The sequence below is a fragment of the Artemia sp. Qi Xiang Cuo genome, chromosome 6 (assembly GCF_049724085.1).
Source record: "Artemia sp. Qi Xiang Cuo chromosome 6, ASM4972408v1, whole genome shotgun sequence".
NCBI classification, from domain to species: Eukaryota; Metazoa; Arthropoda; class Branchiopoda; order Anostraca; family Artemiidae; genus Artemia; species Artemia sp. Qi Xiang Cuo.
Window position 1 is genome coordinate 35,991,847 of NC_142799.1, and position 22,333 is coordinate 36,014,179.

General features: G+C 30.0%; 1 protein-coding gene across 1 annotated transcript in view; it reads left to right on the forward strand.

Annotated features, from left to right (window-relative positions):
- LOC148951175 (uncharacterized) overlaps positions 1–22,333 on the forward strand; it is a 116,988-nt gene that overhangs the window by 37,879 nt on the left and 56,776 nt on the right. The window contains exons 3-5 of the mRNA XM_089091013.1: positions 246–394; positions 2,219–2,393; positions 6,330–6,553. Coding sequence (XP_088947139.1) covers positions 246–394; positions 2,219–2,393; positions 6,330–6,553 — 548 coding nt within the window. The remainder of the gene's footprint in view (positions 1–245; positions 395–2,218; positions 2,394–6,329; positions 6,554–22,333) is intronic.

The window sequence follows — 22,333 nt, forward strand, 5'->3', positions numbered from 1 at the left end:
TCTTCTGTAAGCTACTTAAATATATTTTTGATCTTATGAGAAAATCCAATTTTTTGTGTCTAAACACATTTTACAAATATAAGGAAATGTCATGATTCAGTTTATTTGTCATGGTAGTTTTGTAGATGTATGTTGCATAAGCTGCAGAGCATTTATTTTTATTCATTTTAAGTTTCAACTTCGCTCTTTCCTTCCATAAAAAAAAACCTTTTTTTAATGAGTAAATTCAGGATTATACATTTTAGGAAGTTGAAGTTGAAAGGTACAAGTTAGAAGCCATGCAAATAAGAGAACAGAGAACGCAGGCTATATTGACTGATGCCCAAAGTGAATTGACACGATTAAGAAATATTGTGGATCAGCAAGAACACCTAGCCAGGAGTGAAGGACTATCGTAAGTATTTCTTATGCTGCCAAATATATAATCGGAAAGACATAAATATTTCTCTTACTCAAAAGTGGTGCCATGATATTCTTATGGCACAATTTGGTATGAAAACTTATTTGGTATATCTGGAACGACGAAGGCTACCAAATTGATAGTTGATAACTAGGTCAAGGCTCAAGAAACAAGTTACCTGAATCATATACAATGTATAAACAGTTTGGACAAAACACTGACTCCGATGCAATGCGCTCAAATTTACATATGCTTATCTATATAAATAAAATTAAATGTATGTCTGTGTGTCCTGTATTCATTACTACACTGTTCTTCGGATCACCAAGAATCTTTAAGAAAATTTGTAATATACTCTTCCGGATATCTTAGGTATAAAATCTTTCGTTTATAAATGTGTTCAGGATTATAAATTCTAGGAAGTCGAAGTTAAAGGTGTAAGTTAGAAGCCATGCAAATAAGAGAACAGAGAACACAGGCAATATTGACCGACACCCAATGTTAATTAACACGATTACGAAATATTGTCAATTGTATATGAACAAATCGTATATAGACCCCAAACTTCAGAAGAGCCAGCGCCCAAGAGGGAATATCAATGCTTCCCCCTTAGAAAAGACCAAATCTTAAAACACAGAAAAATAATCGGCCTCTTTTTCTTTTTAAAACTTTTCACGCTCAATGAAATTCGAGATTCCTTAGTACAAATGCTTAGAATAGATGGTATTGAGGTAGAAAAGTGGAAGTTAAAAATCCCAACCTAATTTTTCAAATACTTTTAATTAAAATTATAATAATTATTAATTGGCGGTGTTATTTTTTCGCGGTAGACGGAAGTTTTTAGTGGGAAGTTTTTCCTAAGGGGCTTGGGTTGCATTATCTGGTTGGATTTTCAACAGAGGAGAAGTTTCCCTCCGGGGGGAATTTTTATGGGCAGAAGTGACCGCGGGTAACTTTTCAAGTACTTTTAATTAAACTTTTCGAGTACATTTAAGATCGTTATAATACATGAGGGGTTTTCCGTTGGAGATAGTTTTCTGAAGGAGAATTCTCCGTGGATGGAGTTCTTCAGGAGAAATTTTTCAAATACCTCTAATGTAAGGGTAAGATCGTTATTAACATGGGGTGGGAATTTTCCACCGTGGAAAATCTTCCGGGGAAGATTTGATTTTTTATCTAGAAGAATAAATTCATCAATGCTCATGTGCCTGATGTAGTTTATAGTTTATATCATGTGCCTGATGTAATGAATGTAGTTTATATTGCACAGTTCTTTGGATCTTTTGGCACATATTAAATAGTTCTGTGGATTTTCACTCCACAACTTCTGTTTTTGTCTGACAAAACAAATAAGATGCTAACATCTCCTTTTGAAGTTTAAATTTTTAATGGACAGCAGTAAAGAAAAGTGTTTAGCTGAGGGTAAGACAAAAACAATGAACTGTTACCCTCCGTCCAAAAATGGATAAGACAACAAAAAGAACCATAGAATATGGTTACATAAAAAGATTTGGCATTTGGGAGCAATAATAATTAAATATTTCAAAATGAATAATAACCCGTTTCCACAATCTTGCTTGGGGTAACAAAAGGATAAAACCTCAGCAAAAATCGTTCAAAGGACTTTGACTGATATTGATTACTATTTTTATTGGGAGGGGTTCTTCATACAGTCTTAGGGCCAGGGAGGGTATCAAATGAGAATTGTTTTATAACTTATCGTGTCAAGACTGCATAATGCAAGACTTAAAACATGGTAACTTTTGGATGACCACTGCGTAGACTCATTTCTAGGAACACATATTTATTATTTTTCAGACTTGAAGAACTGCTTGCTTTGAAGAGTACATTTGACTCAGCCAAAAAAGAATTAACAGAAAGATGTCAGGACTTAGGTGAACACGTGGAAACACTATTGCTGGATTTAAAAGAAATGAGTAATAATGTGAAAAGGGCTGAAAATAGGGCTGATGCTACGCAAAAAGAACTTCAGGTATACACGCTTGGTAGAAAATCTTAGTTTTATTCTTGGTATGTACTCGTATGTGTTATTTAACAATTCAATCGCTAACAAATGATTTTACATAGAAAACCCAGACAAGGATAGAAGATTAATTTTAAGCAGAATAAACACATATACGAGTTTTTAATCCAATCCTAATTTTAAAGTCAAAATTTGTTTATCTTCAGGTTCTAACAGAAGCATACGAAAAATGTTGTCTGGGAATAAAAACATGTATTTTTTTATAGTTCTCAAACATATCCAATTTAGATATATGGGCTACAAATACCTATACTAGGACTGTAAAACAGAGAATTAAACTTAACGAAAAAAGTATGAATCAATAATTTTGTTTGTGATTAGTAGTCTATACATTTATACTAACTCCAGCAAGCGTCAAAAATGACTTGTCGAAAAGGATGGATGCCCAAGAATGGACTGCATAGATTAACTGTGTTATCTTTAGATTCTTTTAAATTTGGCAAAGATACGTCTTGAAGCTAGGCTAGAACAAAAAGAAGAAGAGAAAACAAACTAATTTATTAGTAAAAAAAACAAGGAACAAAATATATAAAAATGGTTAGCGCTTAAGCTCTAGTTAATACAATATTTCCTTTATAAAACAACTCGACCTCACTAATTGTAAGCAATATTTAATTTCAGCTTTCAAAAAGCCGCATTTTATACCACCCTGTGCAATAATCTCCCTGCAAACTCTCGGGCTCACTTTTATTATCAAATTACCGAAATCAGAATCAGTATATCCCTTGGAGAAAATTACTTTCAGGTTTATTCATCACTGATTAATCTGTAGATACTTAGATTAAATCCAGAACGCTTGACTGACATTCATCATTTGAAGCGAATTTCTGAAATTTGTAACAAATCATCCTCGGATAGTTTTTTTTATTTCTTTGGGTTTTAGTTTAGTCAAGTGCTCATTTTCGCTGAAAACAAACATAGCACAGTCAATATCTTGTTTAGTGGACATTTCTAGGATTATCTTTGCGTTTCTACTGTTCGAGATGCTTTTAGCTGAGAGTTTTTTGCTGTTAGTGGAAATTAAATTACTGATATCACGATTAAGTGTCTCTGCTTTAAAGTGGGGTTTCATATCCTTGTCCAATGGCTCTAAAGTCATGCAAAACTTTTTATGACCTTTAACAGTGTCAGAATACGAACGTTTGTCAAGGCATTGAGTAAGGCTGAGGGTAGGACAGAGACGATCACAGCAATTTCCTCTTTTATCACTGAGATCTATCAGTCGTCTTTCTAAACTCAAAATCTCTAAAAGTCTGTCATTTTTATTTTTCAATGCACTTACATGTTGTTCCAGTAACCTCATATATTCAGACTCGATAGATTCTAGTAGCTCTAGGCCATTTTTCTCCCCCCCCCCCGGTAATTTATTAGCTCCGATTAAGTCTTTCAAAGTTTTAATCAAGCTGTAAAGCACTGTTGGTTAGAGTCACTCAAAACAGTTTCATTTGCATCATCTATTGTGCATCAGTTCAAATTGCTCTGGCAAACTTCAAGACTTCGAGTAAATTAATTTCAGGCCTCTAATTTGAAATCTGAAGCACTGGTTTAATCTCATTAAATTGGCAATGCTGTCATTCAAAAGATTTGAAATTGTACACGCTGTAATCCAGATGGCCCTATTGATAGAATCAAATTTTGAGACTAGATCCAGGAAAACAGGGAAGGTTATTGAGGGAACTGCCAATAAGCTATCTACTATCTATTAAACTAATAGTTATGGAAAATTGTTCATTAATTCCAGAATATTACTGATTATTTGCTGGGAAAACCCAACTAGATATAGATTTAACGCCATCTTTCACAAGACCGTTCGACAATATGTGAACGTAGCAAAATTGTGCCAATATATGTTTTATTTTCATTTAGTTCTGTTACATTTATGATGAAATTTTGAAAAATGATACTGAAATGTATTTTGCTAATTTGTTTTCTTTGATAATGCCATTCACCGTTACAATAAGAAAGAGGCTGAAAACAATAAGATGCCAATCCCATCCTCAGCACGTTCAGAATTATATTTTCATGTCCAAGATTCAAAAAATTGGCTGAAAGTTCCGATAATTGTTCAAAGTGTTGTTGATCCTAATACTTATAATAACAATTAACAATATTAAGAAAATGGGTTATTTCATGTATAGTCGGTTAGTTTTTTTTTTCCAGATCAGATCTTTTTTTTCCGCTTTTGGATGGTTTTAGATGGTAAATTTACATGTTTAGGTTTTTTTATATTCTCTTGTGAATATGATTTTGTAGTTATTTTAACACAGACATCATCGGCATATGCTTGAATAGTACAATTATCATCAATTTTAATACGTAAAATATCATGAATATTTGTTAGCCATAAGAGAGGATATAGAATACCTCCTTGTGGGCAACATTTTTCTAGTTCACATGTTACATCATTATCGTAGGAAACAACACGATTCGATAAATAACTATGAATTAATTTCAACATGCCATTTGGACAGCCTTTATCATAAAGTTTTTTTTTAGTTATACCAGGATGCCAAGCATTGTCAAAAGCCCCTTTCATGTCAAAAAATAAAAATAAAACAAGTTTCCGTGGGGTCCTGGAAACTTGTCACCATTATCTATTTGATTGTCCATGTTTTTGTCGTCATCGTTGTGAAATGCAAATCTGGCTTAGCAAATTAGATGTCCCATTTCCGTTTAATTTAAATTTAGTAGTTAACAACAAGAGTGTTAGAACAATCGTTATGAATTATATAGGAAATACAAAGCGTTTAAACGTTGTCTGGTCATTACTGCCTTGTTATGCCCATGGCAGGAGGCCACGGCCAGTCGTTGGCCTCATGATATATAGTTGGTATTAGTGTTTTTTTCCTATGTGTTTTAGTAGTTTCCTTTAGTAGTCTTTCTGTTTTTTTTTCCTTTTTTGTTGATTTTTGTATTTTAGTAGTTCTCTTATGTATTTTTCTGTAGTTTGTGAAATACCATGTATTGGTTTACTCACGTCATAAAATCATATCATATTATATCATAGATTGTCCTAACTGATTTAATACTATGTTCATCTGCCAAAATCTGTTTTGTATAATTTCGCAAAACACGAAGAGACTGAAGATAAATAGCAAACGCACCAGACCAAATTGAATAAAAATAGAATAAATGAGAGTGCATAGATGAAAAATACATAGTAGGCTAACTAGAATGGATGCAGGAAATTTATTTTTTAGCTTACGTATAATGGCAGTATTACATGCGATTTCGGCTTAATTTATTCCCACCTGCTTTTAAAACACAAAACCTTATCTGCCTACGAAACTTAGATTCTTAACAGTTGCAACTCTGGAAGTTTCAAACCCTAAGCAATTTAAGCCCAGCATCCTACATTTACTGCTTAGAAATTCGTTAATTTGAAATTTTATTTTGTTGATTTATTTTTCCTTCTTGTTATTAAGTTTTTCGGGGATTGTTCACACCGGAATCATGCCTTTGGTTCCCAGACCATTTCTTTTTCAGAGAAAAAATCGGGATAGCCGTTTACTAATTTCGTGACCCGAAGAAATCTAAAGTCAGGATAAGTGCTTGGTAATTTTAGAGCCTGATAAATGCAACAAATTATGTAAAAGGCATGATAGTATCTCCCTATACATAAAGAGCTCCGTTTAGGCTACTAATTGGAAACTGTACCAATACAATACTTAAAAGTCATAGTATGGTATATATGCAACCAAGGATTTTTTTTTAATTCAATGTAGCAACAAATTTTGGAGTTTGACTGATTCTCCACTCGGTAAATTCAAGGCCATGACCACGGCTCTGGCTAAAGATCTTAACTGTTTAGCTGCACATGCCAATTTGCCTTGTAAAGTGTAGTTCTTAAAATCAATGCACTAAATTGCAAAAATTGGCTTGCAGCTTGTCAGCAAAGAGAGAAATGCATTTAAATCTAAAATAGAAGATTATGAAAATCGTTTGGACAACCTTGCTGAAAAGTATGAAGAATTGAAGCTACTGTACTCTGAAATTCAAGTAACAGCCAAGATATCAACAGAGCAAAAACTAAATGCTGAAGCCCAAGTTGCGCAATTGCAACAAGAATCTGAGGAAACAGCTAAGAAGCTGGAAGTACTCTTAGATAAGTAAGGTCATTTTGATATTTTAAAATTAATTAGACTTAGAAAGTTAATTTCGATGCTCCTGAACTTAAGTGACTGCAATTATCTTCTTATTTTGGTTACAACTCAGGAGACCGACTTACGATGAAAAGTTTCGAATTAAAATTTGGAAACCATAATTCAAAGGTGGATATAGAGCGAAATCTTGGAGGAGTGACAATGTGACAAGGCCACCAACAATTGACCAAGTTGACAAGTATTTTTTAAAAGAAAAAAGAGTGGAAAAATAGAAAAAAAGACATGAAATGTGGGCACTAGGAAAATCTTGTGGGGGCGGATTCCCTCGGCTCCCCTGGATCCGCCAGTGCCATAACTGGTGCAAAACCGAGTCGACCAGGCTGATAACACCTTTTAAATAATTATGGTTCTTCTAGAGTGTTGTATCAAGATCTTGTAACAAAATCTTATCTAATTCACTAAATCGTGTTCCCAAATGCACTGTATCAAACAGTTCGTGGTAGCGAACTGTAAGTAAGGAGCGACCCGGCTCAATAGTAACCGAAACTCTAAAAAACTAAAAAACACAATTTTGATATCAATAGACATATCAAAAAAATTGAAGCTTCTTGCTGATTTCAAATATATAAGTTTCATTAATTTTAATCTTACCCAAAAAAGGCTACAAGACTGAAAAAATATGCCTGATTTTTGAAAAAAGGGGGAAACCCCCCAAAAGTCATAGAATCTTTATGAAAATCACACAATCAGATTCAGCGCATCAGAGAACACAACTGTAGAGTTTTCAAGCGCCTATCTGAAAAAATGTGGAATTTTGTAGTTTTCGGGAATTTCGTATGCGTGTTTTTTTTGTTTTTTTCCCCAGGGGTGATCGCATCGACCCAGTGGTCCTAGAATATTGTAAGAGGGCTCATACGAATGGAAATTAAAAGTTCTAGTGCCCTTTTTTAAGTGAAAAAAAAATTGGAGGGCAACTAGGCCCCCTCCCACGCCCCTTTTTTTCTCAAAGTCGTCCGATCAAAATTTTGAGATATCCATTTTTTTCAGCATAGTTTAAAGGCCGAATAACTATGCCTTTGGGAATATCATGATCCTCCCACAGCCCCAAGTGAAAGGTCTTTAAGTTACAAAATTTGCCTATTGTTTACGTATAGTATTTGTTATTGGGAAGTGTGCATACATTTTTTTGGCGGAGGGAATGGAATGATCTGCTGGTGGAATTTTCCATGAGAGAGAATTTTCCTGGGGGTTAATTTTTCAGGGGAAATTTTAAACTGGGGGAATTTGACTGAATTCGTATACGAAATTCTTTGTGTCTTGCTTTCTCATTGCCGACTCAATTTTACTCGTGGAGATGTTGAGGGTAATTGTCCGGGGGAGGTTTTCACCAGGATTGAATTGTATAGACAATACATCCGTGGGGAGGAGGGATTTTTCCGTGGAGGAGTAGCCAGATTTCCTGGCATTATTTAAAAAACGATCAGAAATTAAATGAAAAAACAAATTTTTTTCAACTGAAAGTAAGGGGAGTAGAAGGGGGGGTACCAGCCCGGGACGAACCACGTGGTTTATGGTTTTCTCACTGAGAATGAAAAAACAGTATTTTTATCACTTGAAAAAACAGGAATTTTGTCACATTTATGGATGTTTTATGGTTTTTGTCAGTGAGAATGAAAAAACAGGAACTTTCTAACATTTGTCTGTTTTATGGATTTTGTCAGTGAGAATGAAAAAACAGGAACTTTCTCACATTTACGGATGTCAACAGCAATTTATGATACTGTCAACATTTCTCCAGGAATATATCCAAGTCATTAATGTCTTTGCCTCGGAAAAAGCTCTTTTGGTCGAACTCCAAAAGATATTAATAACCAAATGACATGGAAACAATTCTCAAAGAAACATCTTAGCGATGAATTGTTTTAGCGCGGGAATCAGGGTTCTTATTAATTTGAAATGCCTCAGTGCAGAGATGCCAAAAACAAAAGGAACACGCTGAAATTACGTTTAGGGATTATTTGGGCGAAACTTTTTTAGACAGGTTATGGAATTATTTTGGCGAAACAGTTAGAGACATTTTAAAAGATGATTTTAAAAGATGATTTTAGAAGAGGATTTGAGGGTGAAACTCTGTGGTCCTTATAATACACAAGTTCCATTTGAACAATGTTGTGAGGTCCCCTACCACAACCCCAAAGGGTTCCGATCCCTCCACCCCAACCCCGAAGGAAGCCACCGGTCCTCAAAGGTCCCCCAAGCTCCCAAAGGCCCCCCAGACCCCCAAAGGACCCCCCAGGCCCAAAAGGCCCCCTCCCCCCTCTTGGCCCCCAAAGGGTCCCCCCTCCCTCTCCCTCCCTCTCCTCCCCCTCCTCACCTTCCCCTCCACACCCCTCTCCCTCCCTCTCCTCCCCCTCCTCAATTTCCCCTCCCCCACCCCTCCTCCCCCTCCCCTCGTCCCCCTCCCCTCCCCCATTTTTTAATATTTTATGATAGTGACTAAGTTTTAGTTAAGAGTTTCGAGTTTTAGCTTAGAGTCTTAGGTTAGAGTTTTTTGTTAGAGTTCTAGTTTAGTTTAATTTTAGTTAATAGTTTGATGTTTTACCTTTGAGTTTCAATTAGAGTTCTAGTTTAGTATAGTTTTAGTTAAGAGTTTGGAGTTTACCATAGAGTCTTAGCTTAGAGTTCTAGTTTAGTTTAGTTTTACTTAAGAGTTTAGAGTTTTATCTTAGAGTCTTAGCTTAGAGTTTTTGTAAGAGTTCTAGTTTATTTTAGTTTTAGTTAAGAGTTTAGTGTTTTTAGCTTAGAGCCTTAGCTTAGAGTTTATGTTGAAGTTCTAGTATAGTTTAGTTATAGTTTAGAGTTTTAGCTTAGAGTCTTAGCTTAGAGTTTTTGAGTTTAGAGTTTACCATAGAGTCTTAGCTTAGAGTTTTAGTTAGAGTTCTAGTTTAGTTTAGTTTTAGTAACAGTTCAGAATTTAGAGTTTTAGCTTAGAGTCTTAGCTTAAAGTTATAGTTTGGTTAAGTTTTAGTTAAGAGTTTAGAGTTTTTAGCTTAGATTTTTTGTTGAAGTTCTAGTTTAGTTTAGTTTTAGATAATCGTTTAGAGTTTTAGCTTACAGTCTTAGCTTAGAGTTTTTGTTAGATTTGAAGTTTAGTTTAGTTACAGTTAAGAATTTAGAGTTTTAGCTTAGAGTCATAGCTTAGAGTTTTACTTAAAGTTTTAGTTTGACTAAGTTTTAGTTAAGAGTTTCGAGTTTTAGCTTAGAGTCTTAGCTTAGAGTTTTTTTTTAGAGTTCTAGTTTAGTTTAATTTTAGTTAAGAGTTTGATGTTTTACCTTTGAGTTTCAGTTAGAGTTCTAGTTTAGTTTTGTTTTTTTTAAGATTTTTGTGTTTTAAATTAGAGTATTAGATTATAGTTATAGTTTATTTTAGTTTTAATTAATATTTTAGAGTTTTAGATTATAGTCTCAGCTTAGATTTTTTGTTAGAGTTCTAGTTTATTTAGTTTTAGTTAAGAGTTTAGATTTTTTAGCATAGAGTCTTAGCTTAGAGTTTATGTTGAAGTTCTAGTATAGTTTAGTTTTAGTTTAGAGTTTTAGCTTGGAGTCTTAGCTAAAAGTTTTAGTTTGGTTTAGCTTTAGTTAAAAGTTTTGAGTTTTTTTTTGTTAGAGTTCTAGTTTAGTTTAATTTTAGTTAAGAGTTTGATTTTTTACCTTTGAGTTTCAGTTAGAGTTCTAGTTTAGTTTAGTTTTAGTCAAGAGTTTAGAGTTTACCATAGAGTCTTAGCTTAGAGTTTTAGTGAGAGTTCTAGTTAAGTTTAGTTTTAGTTACAGTTCAGAATTTATAGTTTTAGCTTAGAGTCATAGCTTAGAGTTTTACTTAAAGTTATAGTTTGGTTAAGTTTTAGTTAAGAGTTTAGAGTTTTTAGCTTAGAGTTTTTGTTGAAGTTCTAGTTTAGTTTAGTTGTAGTTAATAGTTTAGAGTTTTAGCTTAGAGTCTTAGCTTAGAGTTTTTGTTAGAGTTCTAGTTTAGTTTAGTTTTAGTTAAGAGTTTAGAGTTTTTAGCTTAGAGTCTTAGCTTAAATTTTTAGTTTGGTTTATTTTTAGTTATGAGTTTTTTTTATCTTATTGTCTTATCTTAGAGCTTTTGTTAGAGTTATATTTTAGTTTAGTTTTAGTTAATAGTTTAGAGTTTTTTTTTGTTAGATTTCTATTTTAGTTTAATTTTAGTTAATAGTTTGATTTTTTACCTTTGAGTTTCAGTTAGAGTTCTAGTTTATTATAGTTTTAGTTAAGAGTTTGGAGTTTAACATAGAGTCTTAGCTCAGAGTTTTAGTTCGAGTTATAGTTTAGTTTAGTTTTAGTTAAGATTTTAGAGTTTTAACTTAGAGTCTTAGCTTAGAGTTTTAGTTAGATTTGAAGTTTAGTTTAGTTACAGTTAAGAATTTAGAGTTTTAGCTTAGAGTCATTGCTTAGAGTTTTACTTAAAGTTTTAGTTTGACTAAGTTTTAGTTAAGAATTTCGAGTTTTGGCTTATAGTCTTAGCTTAGAGTTTTTGGTTAGAGTTCTATTTTAGTTTAATTTTAGCTAAGAGTTTGATGTTTTACCTTTGAGTTTCAGTTAGAGTTCTAGTTTAGTTTAGTTTTAGTTAAGAGTTTGGTGTTTTACATTATAGTCTTAGCTTAGAGTTCTAGTTTATTTTAGTTTTAATTAATAGTTTATAGTTTTATCTTAGAGTATCAGCTTAGAGTTTTTGTTAGAGTTCTAGTTTATTTTAGTTTTAGTTAAGAGTTTAGTGTTTTTAGCTTAGAGTCTTAGCTTAGAGTTTATGTTGAAGTTCTAGTATAGTCTAGTTTTAGCTTAGAGTTTTAGCTTAGAGTCTTAGCTTAGAGTTTTTGTTAGAGTTGAAGTTTAGTTTAGTTTTAGTTAAGAGTTTAGAGTTTTTTTTTTGTTAGAGTTCTATCTGATTTTAATTTTATTTAAGAGTTTGATTTTTTACCTTTGATTTTAATTTAGATTTATAGTTTAGTTTTGTTTTATTTAAAATTTAATATTTTAACATACAGTCTTAGCTTATAGTTTTATTTAGGGTTATAGTTTAGTTTAGTTTTTGTTAAAGTTAATAATTTATAGTTTTATATTATAGTCATAGTTTAGAGTTTTACTTAAAGTTATATTTTGGTTAAGTTTTATTTAAGAGTTTAGAGTTTTTAGCTTAGAGTTTTTGTTTAAGTTCTAGTTTAGTTTAGTTTTAGTTAATAGTTTAGAGTTTTAGCTTAGAGTCTTATCTTAGAGTTTTTGTTAGAGTTCTAGTTTAGTTTAGTTTTAGTTAAGAGTTTAGATTTTTTATCTTAGAGTCTTAGCTTAAAGTTTTAGTTTGGTTTAGTTATAGTTAAGAGTTTTTTTTAGCTTAGAGTATTAGCTTAGAGTTTTTGTTATAGTTCTAGTTGAGTTTATTTTTACTTAAGAGTTTAGAGTTTTTTTTTTGTGATATTTATAGTTTATTTTAATTTTATTTAATATTTTTATTTTTTACCTTTTATTTTCATTTATAGTTATATTTTATTATATTTTTATTTAATATTTTGTATTTTAACATAGAGTATTATCTCAGAGTTTTAGTTCGAGTTCTAGTTTAGTTTAGTTTTAGTTAAGAGTTTAGAGTTCTACCTTAGAGTCTTAGCTTAGAGTTTTAGTTAGATTTGAAGTTTAGTTTAGTTACAGTTAAGAATTTCGAGTTTTAGCTTAGAGTCATAGCTTAGAGTTTTACTTAAAGTTTTAGTTTGACTAAGTTTTAGTTAAGAGTTTCGAGTTTTAGCTTAAAGTCGTAGCTTAGAGTTTTATGTCAGAGTTCTCGTTTAGTTTAGTTTTACTTAAGAGTTTAGAGTTTTACCTTAGAGTCTTAGCTTAGAGTTCTAGTTTAGTTTAGTTTTAGTTAAGAGTTTAGAGTTTTTAGCTTAGAGTCTCAGCATAGAGTTTTTGTTAGAGTTCTAGTTTATTTTAGTTTTAGTTAAGAGTTTAGAGTTTTTAGCTTAGAGTTTTAGCGTAGAGTTTATGTTGAAGTTCTAGTATAGTCTAGTTTTAGCTTAGAGTTTTAGCTTAGAGTCTTAGCTTAGAGTTTTTGTTAGAGTTGAAGTTTAGTTTAGTTTTAGTTAAGAGTTTAGAGTTTTTTTTTTGTCAGAGTTCTAGTTTAGTTTAATTTTAGTTAAGATTTTGATATTTTACCTTTTAGTTTCAGTTAGAGTTATAGTTTATTTTAGTTTTATTTAAGATTTTATAGTTTACAATATAGTATTATATTATAGTTTTATTTATAGTTCTATTTTATTTTAGTTTCATTTACAGTTAATAATTTATAGTTTTAGCGTAGAGTCATAGCTTAGAGTTTTACTTAAAGTTATATTTTGGTTAAGTTTTAGTTAAGAGTTTAGAGTTTTTAGCTTAGAGTCTTAGCTTAGAGTTTTTGTTAGAGTTGAAGTTTAGTTTAATTTTAGTTAAGAATTTGATGTTTTAAAGTTTAGTTTCAGTTATAGTTCTAGTCTAGTTTACTTTTAGTTTAGAGTTTACAGTTTTTTACCTTAGAGTCTTAGCTTAGAGTTTTTGTTAGAGTTCTAGTTTAGTTTAGTTTTAGTTAAGAGTTTAGAGTTTTTAGCTTAGAGTCTTAGCTTAAAGTTTAAGTTTGGTTTAGTTTTAGTTAAGAGTTTTTTTTTTTAGATTAGATTATTATATTAGATATTTTTTTATATTTCTATTTTATTTTATTTTTATTTAAGAGTTTAGAGTTTTTTTTTTTAGAGTTCTAGTTTAGTTTAATTTTAGTTAAGAGTTTGATTTTTTACCTTTGAGTTTCAGTTAGAGTTCTAGTTTAGTATATTTTTAGTTAAGAGTTTAGAGTTTACCATAGAGTCTTAGCTCAGAGTTGTAGTTAGAGTTCTAGTTTAGTTTAGTTTTAGTTAAGAGTTTAGAGTTTTACATTAGATTCTTATATTATAGTTTTATTTAGAGTTTAATTTTAGTTTATTTACAGTTAATAATTTATAGTTTTAGCTTAGATTAATAGCTTAGAGTTTTACTTAAAGTTTTAGTTTGGCTAAGTTTTAGTTAAGAGTTTCGAGTTTTAGCTTAGAGTCTTGGCATAGAGTTTTTTGATATAGTTCTATTTTATTTTAATTTTTTTTAATATTTTGATTTGTCAGATTTGATTTTAAGTTAGATTTATATTTTATATTAGTTTTATTGAATAGTTAGGTTTATAACAATAGATTCTTAGCTTAGAGTTTTAGTTTAGTTTAGTTTTACTTAAGAGTTTAGAGTTTTAGCTTAGAGTCTAAGTTTGGAGTTTTTGTTAGAGTTCTAGTTTATTTTAGTTTTAGTTAAGAGTTTAGTGTTTTTAGCTTAGAGTTTTAGCTTAGAGTTTATATTGAAGTTCTAGTATAGTTTAGTTTTAGTTTAGAGTTTTAGCTTAGAGTCTTAGCTTAGAGTTTTTGTTAGAGTTGAAGTTTAGTTTAGTTTTAGTTAAGAGTTTAGAGGTTTTTTTTTTTTAGAGTTGTAGTTTAGTTTAATTTTAGCTAAGAGTTTGATTTTTTACCTTTGAGTTTCAGTTAGAGTTCTAGTTTAGTTTTAGTTAAAAGTTTAGAGTTTACCATAGAGTCTTAGCTTAGAGTTTTAGTTAGGGTTCTAGTTTAGTTTATTTTTAGTTACAGTTCATAATTTGGAGTTTTAGCTTAGAGTCATAGCTTAGAGTCTTACTTAAAGTTATAGTTTGGTTAAGTTTTAGTTATGAGTTTAGAGTTTTTTGCTTAGAGTTTTTGTTGAAGTTTAGTTTAGTTTTATTTAATATTTTAGAAAGTTATCTTATAGTTTTAGATAATAGTTTTTGTTAGAGTTTAAGTTTAGTTTAATTTCAGTTAATAATTTTTTTTTTTACATTTGAGTTTCAGTTAGAGTTATAGTTTTTTTTACTTTTAGTTTAGAGTTTACAATGTTTTAACTTATAGTATTTTTTTAGATTTTCATTTAGTGTTATAGTTTATTTTATTATTATTGAAGAGTTTTGAGTTTTTTAGCTTAAAGTCTTAGCTTAAAGTTTTATCTATAGTTATAGTTTAGTTTATTTATATTTAATAGTTAATAGTTTATGTATTATATTATTATCTTATATTTTTTTTTTAAGTTTTATTTTAGTTTACTTTTATTAAATAGTTTATAGTTTTAGCTTAGAGTCTTAGCTTATAGTTTTTGTTAGAGTTGAAGTTTATTTTAGTAATAGTTAGGAGTTTAGAGTTTTAGCTTAGAGACTTAGCTTAGAGTTTTAGTTTAGTTTAGTTTTACTTAAGAGTATATAATTTTAGCTTAGAGTCTCAGCTTAGAGTTTTTGTTAGAGTTCTAGTTTAGTTTGGTTTTAGTTAAGAGTTTAGTGTTTTTAGCTTAGAGTCTTAGTTTACAGTTTTTGTTGAAGTTCTAGTTTATTTTAGTTTTAGTTTAGAGTTTTTAGCTTAGAGTTTTTGTTGAAGTTCTAGTTTAGTTTAGTTAATAGTTTAGAGTTTTAGCTTAGAGTCTTAGCTTAGAGTTTTTGTTATAGTTGAAGTTTAGTTTAATTTTAGTTAAGAATTTGATGTTTTAAATTTGAGTTTCAGTTAGAGTTCTAGTCTAGTTTACTTTTAGTTTAGAGTTTACAGTTTTTTACCTTAGAGTCTTAGTTTAGAGTTTTAGTTAGAGTTCTAGTTTAGTTTAGTTTTAGTTAAGAGTTTAGAGTTTTTTAGCTTAAAGTCTTAGCTTAGAGTTTTTTTTAGATTTCTAGTTTATTTTAGTTTTAGTTAAGAGTTTAGAGTTTTTAGGTTAGAGTCTTAGCTTAGAGTTTTTGTTGAATTTTTAGTTTAGTTTAGTTTTAGTTTTAGTTAATAGTTTAGAGTTTTAGCTTAGAGTCTTAGCTTATAGTTTTTGTTAGAGTTGAAGTTTATTTTAGTAATAGTTAGGAGTTTAGAGTTTTAGCTTAGAGACTTAGCTTAGAGTTTTAGTTAAGTTTAGTTTTACTTAAGAGTATAGAATTTTAGCTTAGAGTCTCAGCTTTGAGTTTTTGTTAGAGTTCTAGTTTAGTTTGGTTTTAGTTGAGAGTTTAGTGTTTTTAGCTTAGAGTATTAGTTAACAGTTTTTGTTGAAGTTCTATTTTAGTTTAGTTTTAGTTTAGAGTTTTAGCTTAGACTTAGAGTTTTATTTAGAGTTATAGTTTAGTTTAGTTTTAGTTGAGAGTTTAGAGTTTTTACCTTAGAGTCTTAGATTAGTTTTATTTAGAGTTCTATTTTAATTTAGTTTTAGTTAAGAGTTTAGAGTTTTACCATAGAGTCTTAGCTTAGAGTTTTAGTTAGAGTTAAAGTTTAGTTTAGTTACAGTTAAGAATTTAGATTTTTTAGATTAGAGTCATAAGAATTAGCTTAGAGTCATAGCTTAGAGTTTTACTTAAAGTTATAGCTTGGTTAAGATTTAGTTAAGAGTCTCGAGTTTTAGCTGAGTCTTAGCTTACAGTTTTTGTTAGAGTTCTAGTTTAGCTTAGTTTTACTTAAGAGTTTAGAGTTTTACCTTAGAGTCTTAGCTTAGAGTTTTTGTTAGAGTTCTAGTTTAGTTTAACTTTAGTTAAGAATTTGATGTTTTACCTTTGAGTTTCAGTTAGAGTTCTAGTTTAGTTTACTTTTAGTTAAGAGTTTAGTGTTTTACCTTAGAGTCTTAGCATAGAGTTTTAGTTAGAGTTCTAGTTTAGTTTTAGTTAAGAGTTTAGAATTTTAGCTTAGAGTCTTAGCTTAGAGTTTTTGTTAGTTCTAGTTTAGTTTAATTTTAGTTAAGAATTTGATGTTTTACCTTCGAGTTTCAGTTAGAGTTCTAGTTTAGTTTACTTTTAGTTAAGAGTTTAGTGTTTTACCTTAGAGTCTTAGCTTAGAGTTTTAGTTAGAGTTCTTGTTTAGTTTAGTTTTAGTCAAGAGTTTAGAATTTTAGCTTAGAGTCTTAGCTTAGAGTTTTTGTTAGAGTTCTAGTTTATTCTAGTTTTAGTTATGAGTTTAGAGTTTTTGGCTTAGAGTCCTTTGCTTAGAGTTTTTGTTGAAGTTCTAGTTTAGTTTAGGTTTAGTTAATAGTTTAGAGTTTTAGCTTAGAGTCGTAGCTTAGAGTTTTTGTTAGGGTTCTAGTTTAGTTTAGATATAGTTAAGCGTCTGGAGTTTTACCATCGAGACTTAGCGTTGAGTTTTATTTTAGTTTAATTTTAGTTCAGAGTTTAGAGTTTTATCTTAGTCTTAGCTTAGAGTTATAGTTAGAGTTGAAGTTTAGTTTAGTTATAGTTAAGAGTTTAGTGTTTTTTGCTTAGAGTCTTTGTTTATATTATTTGTTATAGTTATAGTTTAGTTTACTTAAGAGTTTATATTTTTATCATATAATAATAGCTTAGAGTTTTTGTTGAAGTTTTAGTTTAGTTTAGTTTTAGTTAAGAGTTTAGAGTTTTTAGCTTAGAGTCGTAGCTTAGAGTTTTTGTTAGAGTTCTAGTTTAGTTTAGTTTTAGTTCAGAGTTTGATGTTTTACCCTTAGAGTTATAGCTTAGAGTTTCAGCTAGAGTTCTGGTTTAGTTTATTTTTAGTTAAGAGTTTATAATTTTATATTAGAGTCATAGCTTAGAGTTTTTGTTAGAGCTCTAGTTTAGTTTAGTTTTAGTTAAGAGTTTATAGTTTTTAGCTTATAGTCTTAGCTTAGAGTTTTTGTTTAAGTTCTAGTTTAGTTTAGTTTTAGTTAAGAGTTTATAGTTTTAGCTTAGAGTCCTAGCTTAGAGTTTTTGTTAGAGTTTTAGTTTAGTTTAGTTTTAGTTAATATTTTTTAGTTTTACCTTAAATTATTAGATTAGAGTTTTAGTTAGGGTTGAAGTTTCGTTTAGTTTAGTTATAGTTAAGAGTTTATAGTTTTAGCTTATAGTCTTAGCTTAGAGTTTTAGTTATAGTTATTTTTTATTTTATTTTTAATTAATAGTTTTATATTATAGGTTTATCCTAGAATATTATCTTAGAGATTTAGTTAGAGTTGAAGTTTAATCTAAACTAGCAGAACCATAAATTTACACAATATTGCATAGAAATACCAAAACCATAGGTTAGATTAGGTTACGTTAGGTTAGAGGTTAGGTTTCTCCGCGTTTAAGTTAGGTTAGATTAGGTTAGCTTATCATGAGTGCTCATGATAAGCTAGAACTCTAACAAAAACTCTAAACTACGACTCTAAGCTAAAAACTCTAAATTCTTAACTAAAACTAAACTAAACTAGAACTTCAACAAAAACTCTAAGCTAAAAACTCTAAACTATTAACTAAAACTTAACCAAACAATAACTTTAAGTAAGACTATAAGCTATGACTCTAAGCTAAAACTCCAAATTATGAACTGTAGCAAAAACTAAACTAAACTAGAACCCTAAGATAAGACTCTAAGGTAAACTCTAAACTTTTAACTAAAACTAAACTAAACTAGAACTCTAACTGAAGCTCAAAGGTAAAAATCAAACTCTTAACTAAAATTAAACTAAACTAGAACTCTAACAAAATAAAACTAAACTAAACTTCAACTATAACAAAAACTCTAAGCTAAGACTCTAAGCTAAAACTCTAAACTAAAACTAAACTATACTAGAACTTCAACATAAACTCTAAGCTAAGACTGTAAGCTAAAAACACTAAACTCTTAACTAAAACTAAAATGAACTAGAACTCTAACAAAAACTCTAATCTTAGACTCAAAGCAAAAACTATAAACTCTTAAGTAAAACTAAACTAAACTAGAACTCTAAGCTAAGACTCTAAGGTAAAACACCAAACTCTTAACTAAAACTAAACTAGAACTCTAACTGAAACTCAAAAGTAAAACATCAAACTATTAAATAAAATTAAACTAAACTAGAACTCCTTTAACAAAAAACTCTAAGCTAAGACTCTAAGCTAAAACTCGAAACTCTTAACTAAAACTTAGTCAAACTAAAACTTTAAGTAAAACTCTAAGCTATGAATTTAAGCTAAAACTCTAAATTCTTAACTGTAACTAAACTAAACTTCAAATCTAACTAAAACTCTAAGCTAAGACTCTAAGGTAAAACTCTAAACTCTTAACTAAAACTAAACTAAACTAGAACTCGAACTAAAACTCTGAGCTAAGACTCTATGGTAAACTCCAAACTCTTAAATAAAACTATACTAAACTATAACTATAACTTAAAATCAAAGTTAAAAAAAAAAACAATTAACTAAAATTAAACTAAAATTGAAATATAACAAAAAACAACTATAAACAATTAACTAAAACTAAAATAAACTACAACTCTAACAAAAACTCTAAGCTAAGACTCTAAGCTAAAAAAAAAATCTTAACTAAAACTAAACCAAACTAAAAACTTAAGATAAGACTCTAAGCTAAAAACTCTAAACTCTTAACTAAAACTAAACTAAACTAGAACTCTAACTAAAACTCTAAACTAAGACTCTAAGGTAAAAAACTGTAAACTCTAAACTAAAAGTAAACTAGACTAGAACTCAAACTGAAACTCAAAGGTGAAAAATCAAACTCTTAACTAAAATCAAACTAAATTTCAACTCTAACAAAAACTTTAAGCTAAGACTCTACGCTAAAACTCTAAACTATTAACAAAAACTGAACTAAACTATAACTTCAACAAAAACTCTAAGCTAAAAACTCTAAACTCTTAACTAAAACTTAACCAAACTATAACTTTAAGTAAAACTCTAAGCTATGACTCTAAGCTAAAACTACAAATTCTGAACTGTAACTAAAACTAAACTAGAACTCTAAATAAAACTCTAAGCTAAGACTATATGTTAAACTCTTAACTAAAACTAAACTAAACTATAAATCTAACTTAAGCTCAAAGGTAAAAAAAAAACTCTTAACTAAAATTAAAATAAACTAGAACTCTAACAAAAAAAAACTCTAAACTCTTAACTAAAACTAAACTAAACTTCAACTATACCGAAAACTCTAAGCTAAGACTCTAAGCTAAAACTCTAAACTAAAACTAGACTATACTAGAACTTCAACATAAACTCTAAGCTAAAACTCTAAGCTAAAAACACTAAACTCTTAACTAAAACTAAAATAAAGTATAACTATAAAAAAAACTCTAAGCTTAGACTATAAGCTAAAACTCTAAACTCTTAAGTAAAACTAAACTAAACTAGAACTCTAAGCTAAGACTCTAAGGTAAAACACCAAACTCTTAACTAAAACTAAACTAAACTAGAACTATAACTGAAACTCAAAGGTAAAACATCAAACTCTTAGCTAAAATTAAACTGAACTAGAACTCTAACAAAAAGTCTAAGCTAAGACTCTAAGCTAAAACTCGAAATTCTTAACTAAAACTTAGTCAAACTAAAATTTTAAGTAAAACTCGAAGCTAAGACTCTAAGGTATAACTCTAAACTCTTAACTATAACTAAACTAAACTTCAACTCTAACTAAAATTCTAAGCTAAGACTCTAAGGTAAAACTATAAACTCTTAACTAAAAATAAACTAAACTAGAACTCTAACTAAAATTCTGAGCTAAGACTCTATGTTAAACTACAAAATCTTAAATAAAAATATACTAAAATAGAACTATAATTTAAACAAAAATGTAAAACATAAAAATATTAAATAAAATTAAAATAAACTATAAATCTAAAAAAAAAAAAACAACTCTAAACTCTCAAGTAAAACAAAAATCAACAAGAAATCTAACAAAAACTCTAATCTAAGACTCTAATCTAAAAAAAACTCTTAACTAAAACTAAACCAAACTAAAACTTTAAGCTAAGACTATAAGCTAAAAACTCTAAACTCTTAACTAAAACTAAACTAAACTATAACTCTAACAAAAACTCTAAGCTAAGACTCTAAGCTAAAACTCTAAACTATTAACTACAACTAAACTAAACTAGAACTTCAACAATAACTCTAAGCTAAAAACTCTAAACTCTTAACTAAAACTTAACCAAACTATAACTTTAAGTAAAACTCTAAGCTATGACTCTAAGCTAAAACCCTAAATTCTGAACTGTAACTAAAACTAAACTAAACTAGAACTCTAACTAAAACTCTTAGATAAGACTCTATGTTAAACTATAAAATATTAACTAAAACTAAAATAAACTAGAATTCTAAATTAAACTCAAAGGTAAAAAATAAAATTATTAAAAAAAATTAAACTAAAATAGAACTCTAACAAAAAAAAAACTCTAAACTCTTAACTAAAACTAAACTAAACTTCAACTCTTTCAAAAACTCTAAGCTAAGACTCTAAGCTAAAACTCTCAACTAAAACTAAACTATACTATAACTTCAACATAAAATCTAAGCTAAGACTCTAAGCTAAAAACACTAAACTCCTAACTAAAACTAAATAAACTAGAACTCTAACAAAAACTCTAAGCTGAGACTCTAAGCTAAAACTCTAAACTCTTAAGTAAAACTAAACTAAACTAGAACTCTAAGCTAGGACTCTAAGGTAAAACACCAAACTCTTAACTAAAACTAAACTAAACTAGAACTCTAACTGAAACTCAAAGATAAAACATCAAACTCTTAACAAAAATTAAACTAAACTAGAACTCTAACAAAAAACTCTAAGCTAAGACTCTAAGCTAAAACTAAAAACTCTTAACTAAAACTTATTCAAACTAAAACTTTAAGTAAAACTCTAAGCTATGACTCTAAGCTAAAACTCGAAATTCTTAACTGTAACTAAACTAAAGTTCGAATCTAACAAAAACTCTAAGCTAAGACTGTAAGCTAAAACTCTAAAATATTAAATAAAACTAAACTAAACTAAAACTTCAGCAAAAACTCAAAGCTAACAACTCTAAACTCTTAACTAAAACTTAGAGGAGGAGGAGGAGGGGAGGGGGAGGAGGGGTGGGGGAGGGGAAACTGAGGAGGGGGAGGAGAGGGAGGGAGAGGGGTGGGGAAGGGGAAGGTGAGGAGGGGGAGGAGAGGGAGGGAGAGGGAGGGGGACCCTTTGGGGGCCAAGGGGGGAGGGGGCCTTTTGGGCCTGGGGGTCCTTTGGGGGTCTGGGGGGTCTTTGGGAGCTTGGGGGACCTTTGAGGACCGGTGGCTTCCTTCGGGGTAGGGGTGGGGGGATCGGAACCCTTTGGGGTTGTGGTAGGGGACCTCACAACATTGTTCAAATGGAACTTGTGTATTATAAGGACCACAGAGTTTCACCCTCAAATCCTCTTCTAAAATCATCTTTTAAAATCATCTTTTAAAATGTCTCTAACTGTTTCGCCGAAATAATTCCATAACCTGTCTAAAACAGTTTCGCCCAAGTAATCCCTAAACGTAAATTCAGCGTGTTCCTTTTGTTTTTGGCATCTCTGCGCTGAGGCATTTCAAATTAATAAGAAACCTGATTCCCGCGCTAAAACAATTCATCGCTAAGATGTTTCTTTGAGAATTGTTTCCATGGCGTTTGGTTATTAATATCTTTTGGAGTTCGACCAAAAGAGTTGTTTCCGAGGCAAAGACATTAATGACTTGGATCTATTCCTGGAGAAATGTTGACAGTATCATAAATTGCTGTTGACATCCGTAAATGTGAGAAAGTTCCTGTTTTTTCATTCTCACTGACAAAATCCATAAAAACAGACATAAATGTGAGAAAGTTCCTGTTTTTTCATTCTCACTGACAAAAACCATAAAAACATCCATAAATGTGACAAAATTCCTTTTTTTTCAAGTGAGAAAAATTCTGTTTTTTCATTCTCAGTGAGAAAACC